Genomic DNA, 19872 nt, shown 5'->3' with positions numbered 1-19872 from the left:
TTCTGGATGTGTATTGTACAACTTAACTGAAGAATAACACTTTGGTTCTGCTACTTAGCTATCAGTAGTAGTTTTAATAAAAATGTTTAGGTTTTGTTTTTTATTAATAGCTTTGAGTATTTGGTTGTAGTCTTTCTGTACCACATATAGGGAGTTACGTCTCAAATGGACTCAGTGTCTTGCAAAAGAGGATTGTACAAAAGCACTTAAGCTAAACTACATCAGGAAATGAGGATTTTCTGGAAATCTTAAATCCTTTGCTTGAAATAAACTGTTTTTTTTTTAGTCCTAATCTGTTGCTTTGAACCTCTTTTGAGTGTCCTGCTTAGTAGACTGAGATGGAGAAGAGGTAAAAAACCCCCGTAGGCATTGTGAAAGTTTACTTGACTGGGTCAACCTAAAATTAATATTTTTAGTAAGGGGAGAAATGCAGCTAGCAAAAATGTTTTTCTGATTCATTCTTCTTGTAGTCACTCCTCTTGAAGAAATAGCCTTCAAAGGATGTGGAACAACTCTGTGTTTTTAATCTAAGCATACACAGCCTTAGCTATGCCAAGGGGGAAGAAATGGTACAAATAACTTGTGATACTAAAGGTACACAGGCTTCTTGAGTAGATTTGCCAGTCATAAAGATGTGTTGCCTCTTAGATGAGTTTTAAAAGACATTTGATTAAAATGTCTTCTAGCAGGTCATCTCTTCCCTTAGAAAACCAAAACAATGGCTGTCACTGTAAAAGCAGATACTCTGGGCTTTGCGTTTTTTGTTCTTTGTTTGGAGTATTGCTGTCAGTTAAAGTACAGGTAGGGAAAAATACTTTTAATGATTGTGGCTTTGAAACCTGCCTGTTTCGTTTTAGTTAGAAGTTTTAGTTCAGACTAGTCTGACAGGTAAATGTGAGATCAGTGAAACAACTGTTGCAAGTGGGTGAATGAACCAGTGGCAACAGAAAGGAACACTGCTGTCCAGCTGTTTCAGCAGATTCTGCTTTCTTACCAGGATAAATCAGGCTGGTCTTTAACCTTTCATGAAGAAAAATACTTGCCCTTCTCGTTAATCAATTATAAATTACTCCCTTGCTACATCAGTTGCTATGTATTGCTCTAAACTTGTTATAACAATTATGGGAGGTGGGGGAGGGCAGTGGCATGGGACAACTACCTTCAGATGCTACCAACTCTGAGCACCACTCATGTTTGGCAAATGGCTCTAGACCCAATTCATCTAGTACCAGCCAGTGGTACAGAGGTACTCTGTTCTCTTGTATGAACAGGTTCTTTGATTTCCACTGGGTTAATTTACAGAACATAATGTATTATAAACAAATTTGTAATAAAATCATGCACATAATACATGTTCCTGTGTACAGATATAATTATGGATAAATGTATCTAACAATATCCCTGTATTGCCTTACTAAATCACTTAACTTGCATTGGTAAGCCACCATCTTCTGTTTTGTTTTTTTTTTTTGTCTAGAGTTCTCCAGTCCATGTACCCATGGATGATACTGTTCAGGGGCACTGGAGTGGCTCTGCCTGGAGCTGGTCTGAATTTAACTAATTAGCATGAAATTGAAGTCTGGGTTGGCTTCTGCAGAGAAGCTTTGAAGTGTTATATCCATTTTGATTCATAATGTTTTGGGGCCTCTTTTTGAGCCTCATGATATAGTTTATGTGTGTGTTACTGTTGAATCTAGAGTGATAGGACCTACTGTAATCTCAAGAACTGGAGAGTGTGCTCTAGGTACCACTACCACTATGTGGTTTGAGTTCAGTAGACTTAGTAGCTTGAGCTTTGCCATTGATTTTTGCTGGGCAAAAATGCATTGTAGTTCTTTTGGATTCTGGAAAACAGTATGAACAGGGTGCATGATGATTTGATTTTCTTGTCAGACGCATTTACAAAGCCAAATGAAGTTACATAAAGGGAAGATGTTTTAAGTGGAACCATGCAAGTGTGAACTGTTTTGAGTTTAAGAGGCTTCAAATAAGGAGTAATTGCAGTGGTCTAAGGCAGAATGAGGGTCCTTAGTGGCTACTGCTTTCAGTTGCCACTGAACCTGAAGTAATTCTATATGGGCAATAAGATGGACAGCGGTTAATTAGTACAGATTAATTAAGATAGCATTGGTGATGGAACCTGGAGATACTAGGGAAGATTCTGTGTTGTCAGGCCCCAAAATAAAAAGTTTAAATACATTTGGAAATGTCTTGATTGTATAAGCTTGTTGCTGGATGAAGAAAAAATTGTTGTTAATGGTGCAGAAATAAGTGTTCAATAAAAACTTCTTTCTTGAATCCTGAAAGGGGCAAAAGTATATGATTGTTGCATGAACTGCTTTTCAGTCCATTAGTAACAAAAGGATATTTTAAAAGCAACATTTATTAGGGATAAACATTTTGAAACTGGACTTGTCCCACAGTCCCTGTAAGGAGAAGAGCTCATCTGTTGATTTTTTTTAAAACAAAAAAACCTACCCTGGTATATCAGGGAGATTCCAGAAGATGAAAATAATGTTCATGTTTCATGCTAATATTCAAAAAGGGGATAACCTGAGATAACCTGGATAAATGTAAGCCAGGTTGCCTGAGGTCAGTTACAGGCAAAATTGGAAACTGACAGGGAATTCTGTTCACAAGGAAAAAGTATAATTATATTTCTGTCAGCATGCCTTTCTTAAAGAATAGGTTTTGTCAAACGTGTTCTCAGTCACTGAGATTACAAATTTGGTAGTCTAGTTGTGTAGATACACAATTGTCAAACTTGACTTTAAATGTCTCAAGACTGGCTCACCTGCAGATCTCGGAGATAGCTGGTTTATTGTCTACTGGAGTTCTGCTGAAACAGTATTAGATTTCACACTCCATTAAGATCAGTAATCTGCAAGTAGGTGTAAAATCCTTACAGATGAAACTTGTGGGGTGGGGGAGGCAGAAATGATAATACAGAAACTGTAGAGATCTGACTTGCATATTTTAGTGACCTAGGCATGAATGCAAAGTGTACTCTGTCACTCCGATACCCTTTTCTCCATAGAGCCAAATGCATCGTTACACATTTAGGAGGAAGTATACATTTAGGAGGAAGAATCCAGGCTGCTTCTGGAGATTTGAAGTACAGATCAGCCCTGTTGTTCTTGATTGTAGATAAATATACTGAAAAATGTTGCTGTGAAGCTCTGGTGTCAGTGTTCCAAAAAGGTTTAAAGTTACGTTGGTAAAACTGATGTTAGTGTAGAAAAGAGTTGCAAAACATTTTTGGTAGAATCTTTTGTAAAAGAGAATATGTGTTAAAGGTATACTTTTTTCATTACAGTGAGAGTGGTTAAGCTTTGGAACTGTGAAGGAAAGTAGCAGTCTCCTTTCTTATGAGGAAATTGAAATAAAAATTGATGACGCTTTTAGTCTTAGTTGTAGTGACTGGCTGAGGTTAAGGCAGTAAGTGTACTGGGCTGCAGTGAACACAGGTTGTCCTGTTTAGCCTTGAATGTAAAGTATTGAGGAGTTGGGGAGCATAAACTGAAAGAAGAGTAACAATATTAATTGTGTTCAAGTGCTACAGGGAGGAAGTTTTTTTTTGCTCTTCATTTGAGATGATGTTAATTTTCAATATTTCAAAAAGATCCTGAATACAGGAATCATGCTGAGACAAGTTCATTTTTGACTTGTTGACGGAGCAGTTCTCAGTTATGGTCAAGTGTTGATTGTTCCATGGATGACTTTTTTTGTCCAAGTACATCATCTTACAAAGTTTTGTTTCTCTGAATTTGTATTCAGAACATCTTTTGAAACGGTGCAGCTCTTGGGACCAGTCCTTTTTATTGTTGTTTCCTCATTTTAGCTTGTAGCAGTTTGCTTTCATTAGTGGAGGAAGAAAGGGAAATTATTGAGGTTCCATGCAGCTTTAAGGACAAAGACAAAATTTCTAGAAGGTTCAGGTCGTCAAAGCCAGATGTGGCTGGCAGTGCCCCTGTCTGTGATAGGAACTCAAAAGAGAAGAGGGAAGGTTAAGGTGTCTGCCAGATATTTCTGATTTGGGAAGTACTTTTTATTTATGCATTTAGTTTTCCCCCCCGTGTACTCATTTTACACAAGATAAAACTGCCTTATACTTTTTTTGGCATTAGTTTCCTTCAGGGTTTCACAGTTATGTCTACTTGACTCAGTTATCCAAGGTGAAGCTAAGATTTTAATGTTCTAACTGGAGCAGTCTTGGAGGTTTTGCTCAGCTCTTGAGATTCTTTGTAAGTGCTTCTAATACAGGGTCAACTGAAGAAAGGGTTTCTGAAATAATGTTCCCAAGGACCATGTTTACAAAATCATTGAATTCTGTTTTGCATGCCAAGTGCTAGAATTGTTCCATTAAATGTGCTTAAAATGACATCACTAGTCCCCATCTTTCTGTAGAAACACTTTCTCTAAAGATAATGAGATACAGTTTAGATCTTGAGATTGAGTGGAGCCTGACCAGCAAGTTAAATGGATGTTTACATATACCAGTTTGGCCTGTGAGCCAGACTGAATGCCAGCACTTCAAGTACTTTGGTGGCTCAGGGTAACTTGCGGTCGATTGTTTGGTAACTGCTGTTTAGTATCAGTGTAATTTCAAGCCTTATCCATGGCAGCAGGGATGGGTCCTGCACACAAACAAAAGGGAAGGAAATTCAGGTTACTGAATTGTTAGCTTAGTGGGAACAATTTAACTCAGTAACTTAGGGCCACAAAGATGATCAAAGGACTGGGAAGCTTGCCATATGAGAACTGGGTTTGTTCAGCCTTGAGAAAAGAATGCTTAGGAGAGCCCTTATCACCATGTTCCAGTATTTAAAGGGTGGCTAGAAAGAAGATGGAGACTCCCTTTTTACAAGGAGTCACATTGCAAAGACAAGGGGTAATGGATGCAGGGTCCTCCTGGGGAGATTCCAATTGGACACAAGAGGAGAATTTTTCACAATGAGAACAATCAGCCATTGGAATAATCTCCTGGGGAAGTGATGGATTCCCCAACAATGGACACTTTTAAGATTTGGCTTGACAGGGTACTGGGCCATCTTGTCGAAACCCTGCTTTTGCAAAGAAAGGTTGGACCAGATGATCCTTGAGGTCCCTTCCAACCTGTTGTCTGTCTTTGCTGTATGCACTGACACAGAGCCTGAGGAACCAACATGTTTCTAAATTAAACTGGCACAGACCATGTTTAAAAGTCATACCTAGATTTTCTATGATAAAGCTTTCAAAAGTGCGATTTTAGAAAAAAGAGTATTGCTAAATATTACTTAGTAATACTAAGTCCTGTTCACATTTTCAGTCTTGTTAGTATTTACTAATACAAATCAAAGAGAAGGGAGAGGTTGGGTGGGATTTAAGTGTTAGTCCTGTGAGTGGTACTCTTGAAGTTAAACCATAGGAAAACTATCAGTTCTGTCCCTCTTGGTTTCAAGTACTGATAGCTTTTCATTGTGTCTTCCCAGGCTTCTTGGGAAACCTTCCTTTTGTCCCCTTCCTATGCTGTCCTTTGAGCAGTGTGGAAGATTTTATATATACTTTCTGCAGTGAGGGATAAAAAGGAAACTTTAGCACTATTAATGGTGATAGACGAAAAAATGATTTAGTTTTACATAGGGGAAGGATAGGAATTCAACTCTACCCTTTGTCTTGTTCTAGCTGAAGTAGTTTTTCTGCATGTTCTGGGATGAGGGATTGAAGCATTACTGAGCAGTGTGAGAGAGATGGAAGACAAAGGGGCAGACTGTGAAAATACAGTCTTGAGCATTAAAGAAATTAACCTGCAGCTAGTGCTTTCTGTGGTTTGTTTAAGTGTTGCAAAGTAGTAAGAGGCTGTTGACCAGAAAGCAGCATTCAATACTCATTGTACAAAGAGTAAATGCAGCCAGGTCTGTTTCCACAGTTGCAGTCCAGCAATTTTAGCTGTGAAATATCTCCAGGTGACATTGAATACGTTTATCTCACTGAATGGTTAAAAGTGCTTTGGAATACTTAATTTAGACCACAACCTGAAGCATTAAATACACCTTCTTTAGGCCTGAAAAGCACCTATAGCTCTCTTGTTTTCTCTGTCGATACTTTAAGATGTGTAACCTTTTTCAAAGTGTGTGCATGTTTTGTGTACTGTTACTATAGTATTTAACACTGTTCCTGAGTGAGTGTATGTGACTCAGGACTGCTACTTTGGCTTTTGACTACTTGTATGTGTAGTTATACAAGGTTAGATGAAGTTTTCTCACTGTATTTCACTGGAGCAAAAGTTATGCTCAGTGTCAGCGTGAATCATTTAATATAACCAGTTATTTCACTTGCAGATCTATTGGTCTGCCATGAGAAAGGGAGAATAAAGCACTGTTCTTTTAATTTCTTGAGCTTGATATAAAGAGAGATGTTCCCATCCAGAGGATGCTAAAATGGAATATAAGCACCAGTTCCGGCATTCTGAGAATTCATGACTCCTTCTGTCAATGGGCTTCAAGCTTTGAGTTTCCCTGTGGTCTGGTGGATCTTTGCATTTCTAGCTGCACAGAAACACAGTGTCAGCGAGAAGAATAAAAAGTACTGCATCCAAGGGTGTGTGTGGGTTTGGTGGTGTGGTGTGGGGTTTTTTTTTGTTTTTTTTTAGGCACTAGTCATCAGCCTGCCTTTTCTTTGGAAAAGTGGGTTAAGATGGAGTAAAAATCCTGTCAGATTCAGGAGGCATAAGTAACCTACTTACTGTTATGTGAAAATATAGATGGCTGCACTACTGTTTTCTAATAAGTCAGGGAAACTGTGCACCCTGTTCTTGCTTTATTTTCTAAACAAGACACTGTTAAGCATCGGTTCCCATACAGAGTTAAGTCTTGCTGGAATTTGTGGCACAAGGGAAGTTCCTGTTGAAATCCTGATGCTTTTTGGTGTCTCAGAATTGCTTTCTGATACTTAAGCTCCTGAATGAAATCCACCTAATTTGACAGGTATTCTAAATCCTGCCTCTTGTGTACCAGTCATATGGAAAGCATGCAGCCTGCTCAGCATTGTGTGTAGAACCAGCCTCAATCACACCAATTTCTTGGAAGGAATACCATTTAAATTAGCTTAAATTTGATTTAATAATAATCTTGATTAAATTATTTTCCTGGTTACTGCTTTTTTCCTTTTGTAAACTGTCTTTATTAGCTGTAGGTACAAAATACAAATTGTTGACTCTCTCACTTGGATGTTTAGATGACTTTGGTTTTCCTGGTTGAAAAATACTCACCACCCCATTACATCCTTGATCACTAGTATATCCATAAAGAGAAGTATTTTCTCTGTGCTGATTCTTGTCAGTCTTTGGAGCTTTTCCAAGGAGAATGGCATATGCTGTTGAGGGTGTGGAAGAACATTCAGGGCTCCACATCAATACTCAGAGTGTACTACTATAGAGTTCTTGACTGCTGCTTGATTCTAGTTTCCATAGTGTTGCAGCTGAGGTATAGATACTGTATGTATATTGTTAATCCATTTTGATTGGATTAAGCAAGAAGTTTTTGGAAACTTTAAAGTACGTAATAGACTGTTTGGGACAATTCTGATGACTAGGTGTTGTGAAGTATAGATATATTGAGTCTATGTGGCACTTACAGCTTGAGATAAATGAGCATTTTAGCTAGCATGTAACCTTTCCGTTTTTTGTGGTCTGTTTACTATTTGGCTCTTTTTAGAATGAGTGCACCGATGGACAATTTCATTGCCTACAATTTTACTGAGAAATGTTTCTCAAATAATACTCCTAAGAAGTCTTTAGTTTTGTGAGGAACTAGGATCAAGTTCAATCTAGTAACTTCAGCATTGCCCAAACCTCACACTTTTTGCATGTTAGGCCTACTTTCTTCTTTTGATTAATTCTGAAGCAGGTCTTTGTGCTGATGCACTGGGTAGTCATCATGGCTCTAACTGTGGCTACTTGATCCTGTGTCTGTTCCTGCTTCCAGTACCCTGGTACCTGCTGTCTCAAGTAGTTAGTGTGATAGTCAGGGCTCTGAGGAGTTTTGCAGGCATAATCTAAATACAAGGCAAGTTCACTCTACCTTCCTGCTTTTCCCTCCAAGAAGAAAAACCTCCTCTTATGTGTGGGTTGATGGAATAATCTGTCTTCAAGGAGTTTTATAATGGATTTGCAGTAGAAGGTGTGCAAATATTTAAATGTGTGGGGTTGGTTTTTTTTTTTTTAAAAAGGCCTTTCATACTTTAGTAAGTTGGGACTATTGAATTAGACTTGCTGAATCTTGAGAGGATTAAAGTTAGGATTGTGGCTTCAACTGTATCTCTTGTATTTCCAGACTTAAATGTTTTCATGTGATACAAATGAATCTTTAACACTTAAATGAATCCTTAATACTTTCAGACTATTCTTACTATGCATATTCCTTCTAGATTGTGTACTTTGGGATACCAGTTTTAGTTGTCTGCTGGAATTGGAGGGTGGTTGTGGATACAGTTGAAGTAGAGATACTGTTTTCTGCCAGCATGGTAAATAAAAAGAAACTATCCTCCCCCCCCCCCCCCCCCCCTTTTTTTTTTTTTAATGAAAACATTTAGATACTAAAGAATTCTCTTTTACTGTCTTTAGATGAGTGGCAGTGGCTCTTGGTGACTTGCATCCTTCTTTCAGCAGTTTATGATGAGAGGTCTGCAGTTACTTCTGCAAAGCTGCAGAGAGTAATGGTTATATATGCACTTGTCATCTCTATGTTGAACTGTTTTAATGAGTCCTGAGTAGGGATACTTTGAAACTACATTGGGAAACTCTAGGGAGAAGCAACACTTTGATCTCTTCTGAAAGATGATAGGTGGCTGTGAACACGTGGCCTGAAGAGTGTAGTGCTTTCATTTATCACTGCTTGTATTTTACTGTCTCTTAAGTCTTATAACTGTCCTGGAGTCTCTAGTCTTTATTGTTGAAGGTTAAGCATCCTGTCCAGCATCAGAGCTTTCCCAGTTACACAGTGTAATCTGCTCAAATTCCATTAAACAATGTAGTGACCTTCAGATCAGGAACTAAGGTCTGTGCTGTATTTTTCTTTTAGCATTTGGCTTGTGGGTTGTGGGTTTTTTTTGAAAGATACAATCTAATTTTGTATTAAATATTTAACAGGCCCAAGTATCAGCTTGTCAAGACTTTGAATGGGTACAAATTTGAGAGGGAGTGTCGCTGCCTAGTTAGTCAACTATTTACTTTTAACATGTTGTCTTTTTACATAGGCACCACTGTTAAAGTATTAACTTACTGACCTACTGTGTATGATCTGTCAATTAAGTTAGGTTTTTCCTTTTCACTGGGAGGTTAGGACTGAATCTTAAAGGGATTTATCAGAAGACCAGATACTGACATATGTGTAAAGAAATCCATTCTCTGTTAATAAACCAGTAGGGGGCATTCCAGTTCAGTTTCTTGTATGCCTCTTGCATTTTATGAAGGGTGTGTTGGATTTGTTGGCAAAGTGCACCTTTGTTTAAAAGGTTTTTTGTAAATATCTGCAGTTCATTCAAATTGGCAAGATAATACCAGAAAGCATTAGGCTTACTACTAAAGAGCTCTTTGACATCAAAGAGGAAGAGCCTTCATTTTGCCATGCTTACCTTAATTATATATGCTGATCAATACAGAACATGAATTTTGTATTGTCTGTGCTTCTTTAAAACATATTCAATACAGTTGTGCTGAAAACTTAAAAGTCTCTTTAGGAACAAATGAAAAAGACACAGATTTGTTCAAGGATCTATCTGAATTTATGGTTTCTAAAAAGGAGTCTGCTTTTGCTTTTTTAATTACAGTTTAAAGCAGTAATTTTACAGAGCCTTTAGATTAACTTGTTCTGTGTATTTGTTTGAGGGTCTTAAGCATCACTTCAGCTTCAGGCTGGTGAATTATTTGTGATAAGGGAGGTCTGGCCTCTGTAGCCATTTTTTGCTTTTGCCTACTGTTGCTTGTCATGATGACTTCATTCGCCCATCAGTGGTTCAGCTGGAATATCAGTAGTTGGTAAGCATGCCTGTTAGTTACACCAGTGGAGACTCTGTTGTAATTTTTAAGTTGAAGTTAATGAATTGTGTTACTCATTAACGTGAAGTTCTGTGCACTTTAATTTTCATTAAATCTTCTCATAACTGTGGGTCACCTAGCTGACTTAAATGTAGTTGTTTTAAAATTAAATGGAGTTATAAATGATTGGGCTTTTTTGTATGGTAAGCTAGTCAGAAAATAGGCTAGCAAATACTGTAGAAAATAGAGGTAAAAAAGGCATGAAAAAGCTTTCTCATCTTCAGAGTATTTCACTGATTTTTCTTAAGCTTAAACGGGATTTCATTTAATTTTAAAGTAAAATCTGAAACACTGGATTGAGAGGTTTGGTTTTGAGCATCCATGTTTATACTGTAAAGGTGTTTGTTCTCATTAGGTACAATGAAGCAAATCTTCCATATAATTGCATTAGTGATACGTGACATTAAAGCTTAATTGGCTATTTTAAATATCTTGCACATCAGTTTCTTCTAGATTGTGAAAATTGAAAAGGTCATGAGTGCAGTTTAATATTCCAGGGTGAGAGATTTCAATTTTAGTACAATTTGTAGAGAATTAATTAGGAAACATGACTAAAAGAAAAAGGATGTTGAATGCAAATTAGGCTGTTCATTAGAGTATAGAAGCTGAAGCATCTTGAAATATTGTGGAAATTCAATTGCAAACTCAGTAAGCACTGTGATTTTTTTTTAATTTTATTTTTTTAAAGTAGAAGTTATTCTAATTGTTCTTTAGGGTGTAGACCTAATATAATTGTCATAAGACACTCTAAAATAAGATGCACTCTCTCATTGAGTTCTCTTTTAACGAGTATTTTTCTTTTGCAGGAGATTGATGAGGCTTGCAAGAGGATAAAACGTGAAATTGATGATTTAGGCCCTGAAGTTGGTGACATCAAAATCATTCCATTGTATTCCACCCTTCCTCCACAGCAACAGCAAAGGATTTTTGAACCTCCCCCACCAAAAAAACAAAACGGAGCAATAGGAAGAAAGGTAAATAGTATGCTGTTTTAGTATGCTGTTCAGTAACTAGCTACTCACAGTTGTGTGGGCAATTAAGTATGAGTTTCAGCTGTTTAAAGTATATTTGGACAGCAACAAGTAGAAGGTTTTTTTGGTGAGGCCTTAGTATTTTATCACACTAAAATTTTTAGATAACTTGGAGCTTGTTTCTCAGTGCAGTTCAAAATTCTGGCTTCCATCTCTTAAGGCCAGAATTTTTTAGTAACAATTTGATTTGACTGAATAGAGTGGCATTTATTTAAGTTTCTTATGTGAAATATGGTAAGTCAGATTAAATACTGAATTTGACAACCATGCGATTTATGTGGAAGGATGGGATTTTTCCCTCTAAGTAATTACTCTGAGATAGTCCATTTTGTTTAAAAAAAAAAAAAAAAACCAACAAAAAACCACCACCACAACAAAAAAAACCAAGCTCAAAAACGACACCCCTCCCATCTCTTCAAGGGATGTTATCAGGCAGGTTTTGTCTGATTTTTAAGGTTTATGAGAAGGTACAAGTTAAAACAAGTATGTTGAAGTTAGAGGTTTGTGTTTTCTGTAGTAGTAAGCAAGGAATCTAGGTTCTTTCATTGGGCAAAATGAATCGAGAAACTGAAAAACATGAAACAGCACTAGTGAATGTTCTTCATAAAATTAATAGTTCAATTCCCAGATGTTCACATAAACCACATTAGAAACTGTGATTATTTCTCTAAAACTGAACACTTCAAAGGAGTCTTAGTAGAGCTTTCTCAAGTTAAACTAATGCTACACGAAACTGTAGTGATCACAAAGTTAGGATTTTGGAGGTCAAAGCTGAATCATACTATCTGTTCTACACAGGGTTTGTTCCTTGATTATTTGCTTTTTTGTGCAGTACAATGCATGTAGAATATTAGTGATAACTTTCTAGTGTTCTGGATTAATAAATCACTTAATAAACTCAATGAAATGATCCTCTCTTTCCTATTGAAGTTGATTGCAGAAAGTGTTCAGTCTGAAATCATGAAACTAAATGCTGCAAAAAGATTGTGTTAGCAATGACTTAAATGAATGAAATCGCTGTTCAGTGATAAAAAAGTGATAGCTGTGTATTTCATTAAATTTTCATTCATGTTTAAAACTGTGCACTTCAAAATAGGTGGTTTCTGGTTTTCTTGATAAGAGGATAACAGATGCAGTGTGTAGCTTTCATTACGTTGAACTGACAAAGCCCAGTACTAGTGTCTAAGAAGACAACACTCTCAGTGTAGTGACTATTAAGCTACAAGAAAAATTGTCACTCTGGAAAGATATCAACTCTAGGCAAAAGCAAGCACAAAACACGTAAGCAGCCGATTCAGACCTATAAAGCCATTATCTTGTGGTGTGGGTGGTTTTTTTTTTTCTTTTTTTCTTTTCTTTTTTTTTAATAAAAAAAGACCACTTTTCCTCTCTGCCTGGTTTGGCTGAAATGTTCTGGCTTCTGTATTTTGGTTTTTAGCTCCTAACAAATCTAGCAATGAGTGAAAGTTTGTCTGTGTATTGTAAATGTGTTTAAATGTTGTTTTAGTTTGTTAGTCGTAGTGATCAAGATATGTAAAGTAAGATCATGTGTTGCTGTGCCTCCACTATCTTACAAAATGTCTGCTCTCACACAGTGTCCTGTGGGAGTTCAACCTAGTTTTTAGAACTGCTGAGGAGAGCGAGCTAGCAGGAGATCTGAATCACTTCAAAGGATCTAATGGTCGTAAAAAACTTAAGTGCTTGCAGTATCTGAATAAGTATCTCCTGAGCTTTAACTTTGTGAAAGAAAGGAGGATACTGGAAGTTGCGTAGCATCTTGCAGTAGTAGTGATGGTAACAGCTAGTACTGATGTAGCTTGGTAACTTAGCACTTTTTTTGTCCTCTTAGATGTGCTAGGCAAGACTAGCTGTTATTGCAAGAAAGCTTAAGATTAAAGACAAAAAAATGCTTTTACTAGTTACTGTTAATCAGAGTATTTCATTTATACTGGGGAGGAAGATGAAGTTGACTTAACTAGGAGCATTTCTACTCTGCTTTCCTATCTTATCCCTTCTTTCCAAACCACGTTCTATTTTCTGTTTCAGGAGTCTTAAGCATTACTAGTTAATATATGTGCAATATAGATAAATTTATAAAAATAGATACTATGTATATTTTAATATTCAAAGTAACTTGTTCAAATTAATCTCTAAAACTCTTTGGTGTCTCAAACTCCTAATCTGATACTTAAAAACATTTTTAATGTAACCATTTCAGTAATTGCAAAACTGCAGTTAAAGCTAATTAGGTGTAATTTATTATTTTATGTAGCTTAGCATTAATATCACTTGTTTGCTTTCCAAGTAACTTCATACTTTGATTTAGGCTTGAAAGATATAGCATAACTTCCTCAGGTTTTTTCTTAAATTTTGTGTATGTTTACATTCACTAATTATGGCTTTTAAGCAATGTGACATTAACAAATGAGATCTGTATGTACAACAGAATCCACTGTGTAAATAACTTTTTCCTTCTACCTTTGGAAAGTACTTGAATTGTACACAACAAGTTATGCAAATTGAAGTACAAGTTAAGTTGCTGGACCTTTGTGGACTAAGTATACTAACAGTATTGAGTGTCCTGATAGAAACTGGTGATTAAAAGCGGGACCAAAACCTTTTGACACTGCTCTGTGTCCTGGTTTCAGCTGGGATAGAGTTAACTGTCTTCCTAGTACCTGGTACAGTGCTATGTTTTGAGTTCAGTATGAAGAATGTTGATAACACTGATGTTTTCAGTTGTTGCTCAGTAGTGCTTAGACTAAAGTCAAGGATTTTTCAGTTTCTCATGCCCAGCCAGCGAGAAAGCTGGAGGGGCACAAGAAGTTGGCACAGGACACAGCCAGGCCACCTGACCCAAACTGGCCAATGGTGTATTCCATACCATGGGATGTCCCATCCACTATAGGAACTGGGAAGTGGGGGCGGGGGACCGCCACTCAGGGACTAGCTGGGTGTCGGTCAGCGGGTGGTGAGCAATTGCCCTGCGCATCATTTGTACATTCCAATCCTTTTATTACTACTGTTGTCATTTTATTAGTGTTATCATTATTAGTTTCTTCTTTTCTGTTCTGTTACACCGTTCTTATCTCAACCCACGAGTTTTACTACTTTTTAATGATTTTTCTCCCCCATCCCACTGGTGGGAGGGGAGTGAGTGAGCGGCTGTGTGGTGCTTAGCTGCTGGCTGGGGTTAAACCATGACACTCTGTAATTGGTATTTGAAGATTCTGTGTATGGATGCATCCATATGTCAGTAGATCTGGAAAAAGCTGAGACTTTTAAATAAGGTATATTCTGTAACAGCAAACTGAATGTGGGTTGACTAGCCTTTTAACATGGGAGTACTAGTTTAATTTGCATATTTAATGAATTGCAGGTGTTTTAGGAAAATGTATTGTGCTTTTGTGTCAGCAGTTAATTGCATTGATGTTCATGGCTTTTATCTGACTAATCTGCAGGTTACCTGTGAATGAAAGGTGTATGGGGAATTTTTTTGTGTGTGTTTGAGGAGTTCTAAGTAGCATGTTGTTTCACGGTGGAATACTGTAATTCCAAATTAATTTCAATTTTTTTCCGCTGAAGTAGTGCTTTCAATATATAGTAGTATTTTGGCAAGCTTAGGCCTTAAGTCTACTTAAGAAGAGACAAGCTGAGAGTAATAAGTAGCTGACTGGCAAAGTGATCAGCTAGGAGGAAGAGTAATCAGCAGGATTATCAATCTAGTCCAGCCACTGGCGTCATTGTAATTCTGAACAAATTGTTAGGGGTCTCTCAAACTCTAATTGTTAAACTGAAAACAATGATGACAGACTGCTCTGAATTTAAGAGGTGAAAGGTAAGTAGTTTTGATGAAGTGCTTGAACAGGTTTTGGGTCTTTCTGGGGTAGCTGATTAAACTTGCTAATAACGTGATTTAATGTGATCGCTATTGGGATGAGAGCTAATGATATCTGTAGACTGTTACACCGCATCTGTGGATATAAAATTTAAATGATGGTGAATCAAGCCTCAGAACTTGGATATCACCTTTGCTTTAATTTTTTGCATGAGACTTAACCTTCAGAAAGTTTATAAAAATTTAAGAATGTAACCTTAAAAATATGTAAAGGTGTTTGAATATCTGGTAATTTAAAAAACCAAAGTTTAAATTAAATACATGTTGTTCAGGATTTTAGCTGGAATGTATCGATAACTGCTTTATTCCAAACAGTGTAAAAGAACATACTGTGCTGGCACAGTTATATAACCTTTGATTTAATATTATTTAACCAGTTTGCCCTGTTTAGGCTTTTAAAAAAAGTTAATAAGCTGGAATTAACACATGATGTTAAAAGGATCCAGTGTAACTTGTCATTTTGTATCAGCATTGTGAGAAAAATTATGAATCGTGGTTTTGTAAGGAAAATATTTGCTCTTCTGTTTCTTTTTCTCAAAAGTAACATTTGTTATATTGTTAATAGAGACATAGGGGAGTAGAAACAGTGGACAAAACCTGCTCTGATCTCAATAGAAGTTAATCCAGTTGATTTCAGATTGTCGTGTAAAAGTGTTGGAGCACAGGTCTGGGGGTTATTGATGAAGTGGAGGAAAGTTTGCTGAAAACTCTTGGTGCAGAGACAGAATCAGAGCTCTTCATCTTCAGGGCGAAGTAGTTCCATTTACTGTTTTGTTTTCTGGCAGGTGGTTGTGTCCACTAATATTGCTGAGACATCATTAACAATAGATGGTGTTGTGTTTGTGATTGATCCTGGCTTTGCAAAACAGAAGGTAAATACTATTTCGTTTTCTGTTTCTTTACAGTAGGAAAAACACTGGAATCTGGTTTGTGTTGGTAACTCTTCCCTTTTTAAACATTGATAGGTCTTTTCCCAATTGAAATCTTAACCTTGGTTGTTTTGGGGTTTGTTTTGTTTTTACTTATGGTAGGCTTGCACTGAGTCTGCAAACTTTAGATATCTAGAGCAGTCCAAAACAGTGCAGTGCAGAAGAATTTTATTGTCAAGAAATTGAAATGTGAGAATTTTGAGAGTTAGCCTGGACTATGGATTTCCTAGATACTTCAGGAAGGGTGGTCTTGTACTGTGTGTCTGTGCTTGAGAATGCTGAAATAAAACCAAGAAATAATATGAAAGTAAATAAAAATGGTGCTAGAAGCCATCTCTTCTTTTAAGTCATGTTAGCGTAGAAAACTCCATCACTAAAATGAGAACAGAAAAATGATACCTAGGGTAGTACTGTTTCTTGTCAGTATTTATCATGTAGTTTTGCAGCCCTGAAGATAGTCATTGTGCTTGTATTGTGCTTCTTGGAACATTATGAGATGTTCAGAGGGACTGAATTGCTACAGTCAAGCCAATAACTAAAGAAAGAATAAAATACAAATCTCTTAATCTTCATTTAGTTTTTTTGCTAATTATAACTGTCTTTGGCTACTTAAACTTTTCCTTTAATACTCATACGCATTGTCAGCCTTTTAAACTTTTGCAAAATGAAAGATACAGCAGAATGTAAATACAGTCAATGCATCTTCATACACAAGTTTCAATCAGTGTTTAGGCTGAGGTTTTTTTTCACAAGTAGTTCTTATACTGGAAGAATACCTTCTATAGTAAGAAATAAAGTTTTTGTACATATTTTATACCTATTCACACCTGGATGGTGTTAAAACATGGACCAAAGAACATCTTCAACTGAAACTACTATCTGATTACTCCTTTTAATTTTTTTTTTAATAGTATATTCTTTTCCATGAGCCCTATTGAGCTGGCAAGGCTGCTGTTTATGTATGACTGCAATGGAATTTTTACAGTAAATTCCAGCATATATTTTGTATCATGACAGTCTGCATGTACTCTTGAAAAACAGTCTTGCTTTGTCATTGGTCTGATTTTTACAGTTGTGTTTAACCTTAATGTTAGATTTTTCTGAGCTCTAGAACATGATTATTCAACCTTATAATTGTATCAAGACAACTTTTTTTTTCATGGAATTATTTGAGCATCAAGAGTGTGTTTAGCTCTCTATAGAACACATTGGACACACTTCTGCTATGAAAATCTTATCTAAAAATACACACACTTAAGGAGGACAGGGAGCCTGGCAAGAGTAGTTGTTAGCAAATGAATAAAAGGTAAATGTGGTTCTCTAGACAGTTGTATTTGAAAAGTTCTGTCACTGATCCAGAGGCTTTTGTAGCCAATTTTTTTTTTCTTCTTTCAGATACATACAACTTGTGACTTCCTAGGCAGAAGCAGTGTTTGAAAATAAGTTTAAAGCAGGGTTTTGGTTTTTTTTTGTTTTGGTTTGTTGTTTTTTTTTTTCGTTTGTGTCTTGGTTTTTTTAGATAGTTGTCTTACCCATGAGCAGTGGTCATTCTTTTCCTTCTTTCCTGCTCTGATTCCACTTTCAAATAGGTATACAATCCTCGCATCAGAGTGGAGTCTCTCTTGGTGACTGCAATTAGTAAAGCTTCTGCTCAGCAGCGAGCTGGCCGTGCTGGTCGTACTAGACCAGGCAAATGCTTCAGGCTTTATACAGAGAAGGCTTACAAAACTGAAATGCAGGTAAGATTACGTTTTTTAGACTGCATGTATAAGAACATCTGGTCAATGCGGGTAGTCAGGTGCCATGCTACCAAACAAAATCAGAATTTGAATGCTTGTGTAGTTTAAAGTGGAAGAACAAGTGTTCTGAATTTTCTTTCTTTCCCTCCCTCCAGGACAACACGTACCCTGAAATTTTGAGGTCTAACTTAGGATCTGTAGTATTGCAGCTCAAGAAGCTTGGTATAGATGATTTGGTGCACTTTGATTTTATGGATCCTCCAGGTATCTATTTCTATTTTATCTTGTCTACTGTAGGTGTTATGTTTTGACTTCTCAAATCTTTATTTTGGTGAACATTTTATGTAACAACATGGGATGAATTCTTTTATGTTTATTCACTGTTTTTACTGTAATCCATAACAAATGTCGCTTGTTTATCCTGGAATTTAGTGCTCTGTGTCTTATCAAAGCAAGTTTTCTATGTTTCTGTCTGCATAACAGCTTTTAATGGAACCAAGGAATCTACTGAATGCCCCTTACCTGCAGAGGATAAGACAAAATTATGGTCATTAGAAAATCTATTACTTGATGAGGTTTTTTTTACTTATCTCCTCGATTATACATTCTAATTGTGCATCAGATAACAACTGTATGTAAATTAAATTGGCTAGCATTTTTAAAGCTGAATACATGGTTTTGGCTCAAACTATAAAGTTAATGTGCATCTCCTTTCTAACAGTGTTAAATGCTCATATATACTTTAAAAATAAACGGGCTATATTGCTAATTAAAACTGTAGATCAGTCATGTATAAATACATCAAAGTTGGTTGTTTTTCTTCCCACTAAAAAAAATAATTATAATCTGTAAGCTTTTAAATAGCTCTACAGAACAATTGCATTCTTTGTGCTGTGCAGCATGTATGATAGCTTTTGGATTTCCTTCTGTTTTGCTTTGTGGGTGAAATACATGCTCGCTATGAGGAATGCAGTATTAAGAGAGCATTCTTACAGGCTCAAATATGTGAAAGACTAGATATCTGAAGTTGACATGGCTGAGATTTTAGGACTATCGATCTATTTTGTATGGAACAATGGAAAACATCAGTGCGTTGAGGGGGAAAGTGATATTACTATGATACTGAATATTTCAAAATGCCACTGCTGTCTGAATTTTGAAAAGCAGTAATCTTCAAATATTCAAAGCTTTTGATCCAGTTAAGAGCTATTCTAATGGGATTCTCCCCCCCAGCCCCTTATTCATGTCTGGATGTATAAAACTGAATTTGGTAACAATTTTGTGTTTGGAAGTCAGTTGAATAGAGAATGAAAAATAAGATGGCTTATAGTAGTATGCTTCCTCATTTTTTGCTTATTCAGAGCAGTTTGATTAATATGCTGACCTAAATACTTTTTTCTTTCAGCTCCTGAAACTCTGATGAGAGCCTTAGAGCTTTTGAATTATCTGGCTGCTTTAAATGATGATGGAGACTTGACTGAGTTGGGATCCATGATGGCTGAATTTCCATTGGACCCACAACTGGCTAAAATGGTTATTGCAAGTTGTGACTACAACTGTTCTAATGAGGTCCTATCTATTACTGCCATGTTGTCAGGTAATAGCAGGGAAAGAGATATTAAACAAAATGCAGATCTTCAGTTTGGGGAAAATTGCGTTTTTCCACATCAAAAACAAACCATCTATTTCTAAGAAAATTAGGATTGTTTTTTAAGCTTCATATAGGGGTTTAATCAGTCATTATGGGTTTATGTAGACACCGTGAAGCTAATGAATAGTAACGTTAAGAAATTAACATGCATAAAATGGTTGAACAGTTTGCTCCTAGCTTTAGTTAAAAGTGTATATATTTGAGTTTATCGGGGGGAGGGGAAATCAGGCTAGTAGAACAGAAACTTCTTTTTAGGCTCATAGTCAGGACCAGAAACATCAGCTCAACCACTCTGTTTTTAAGGCAGTGAAATCTGTTTTGTATTGTGCATTCTTCTGCACTTTGATAAATCCCAGTATTTCCAAAAGGATTACAGTGTAATTTATATTAAACCATAACCTCGTACATGAAATGATGATACATTTTTCAGTCATTAAGTGGCAAAGCTGAAGAACAGTTCTTACTTTTAAAGGGAAGAAAGAAACTTCGAGGAAGGATGTATAGTTATGAGAATTAATTTGTGTGCACAGCTGTACTTTGCTGCTGCAT

The 19872-nt window shown here is 36.5% G+C and overlaps 1 protein-coding gene across 1 annotated transcript in view; it reads left to right on the top strand.

Annotated features, from left to right (window-relative positions):
- Window positions 1-19872, top strand: part of DHX15 (DEAH-box helicase 15) — a 47693-nt gene that overhangs the window by 13692 nt on the left and 14129 nt on the right. The window contains exons 6-10 of the mRNA XM_075023892.1: window positions 10882-11049; window positions 15790-15876; window positions 17523-17672; window positions 17828-17936; window positions 19078-19269. Coding sequence (XP_074879993.1) covers window positions 10882-11049; window positions 15790-15876; window positions 17523-17672; window positions 17828-17936; window positions 19078-19269 — 706 coding nt within the window. The remainder of the gene's footprint in view (window positions 1-10881; window positions 11050-15789; window positions 15877-17522; window positions 17673-17827; window positions 17937-19077; window positions 19270-19872) is intronic.

Source organism: Buteo buteo, chromosome 1, assembly GCF_964188355.1.
Source record: "Buteo buteo chromosome 1, bButBut1.hap1.1, whole genome shotgun sequence".
Taxonomy (NCBI): domain Eukaryota; kingdom Metazoa; phylum Chordata; class Aves; order Accipitriformes; family Accipitridae; genus Buteo; species Buteo buteo.
The sequence above is the reverse complement of the archived record's forward strand: the minus strand, read 5'-3'. Positions and strand labels throughout refer to the sequence as shown.